General features: G+C 69.8%; 1 protein-coding gene across 1 annotated transcript in view; it reads left to right on the top strand.

Moving 5' to 3' along the window:
* The window catches only part of DOCK1 (dedicator of cytokinesis 1), a 239593-nt gene that overhangs the window by 192403 nt on the left and 46749 nt on the right, over positions 1–441 (top strand). Inside the window, 1 exon segment of the mRNA XM_012723446.1 lies at positions 153–253. Coding sequence (XP_012578900.1) covers positions 153–253 — 101 coding nt within the window.

Here is a 441-nt window from a genome sequence, read left to right as displayed (position 1 = left end):
CAACACGGTGCGCGCCATCAACACCGGCCTGGGCCCACCGCACACGGCCAGTGTGGTCTCAGGAGTCGCGAGCGCGGGCGCCGGGCGGGCGGGGGACCCCGAGACGCCGTGGACCCTGCGGCGGCCTCACTTCTCCCCCCTTTGGTTTTCAGCTGTGGAACAACTACTTCCACCTGGCCGTGGCTTTCCTCACGCAGGAGTCCTTGCAGCTGGAGAACTTCTCAAGCGCCAAGAGAGCCAAGATCCTCAACAAGTAGGTGCCAGCCCAGTCGCGCGCCGCCCGCGTCCCCCCGGGCCGTCTCAGAGCCCGCTGGGTACAGACCGAGGTGCCCCCCGGCGCGAGGCAGGGCGCGTCAGGGAGGACCGCGGTGCCGCCTGTCTCACCCGATCCAGACTGCCAACGGCAGGATGCCCCGTGGCACTTCGCGGCCAGCGTCTGCC

This window comes from Condylura cristata, unplaced genomic scaffold, assembly GCF_000260355.1.
Source record: "Condylura cristata isolate star-nosed mole 26May11 unplaced genomic scaffold, ConCri1.0 scaffold00011, whole genome shotgun sequence".
Classification (NCBI taxonomy): Eukaryota; Metazoa; Chordata; class Mammalia; order Eulipotyphla; family Talpidae; genus Condylura; species Condylura cristata.
Note: the sequence above shows the minus strand (reverse complement) of the source record. Positions and strands in the feature narration are given on the sequence as shown.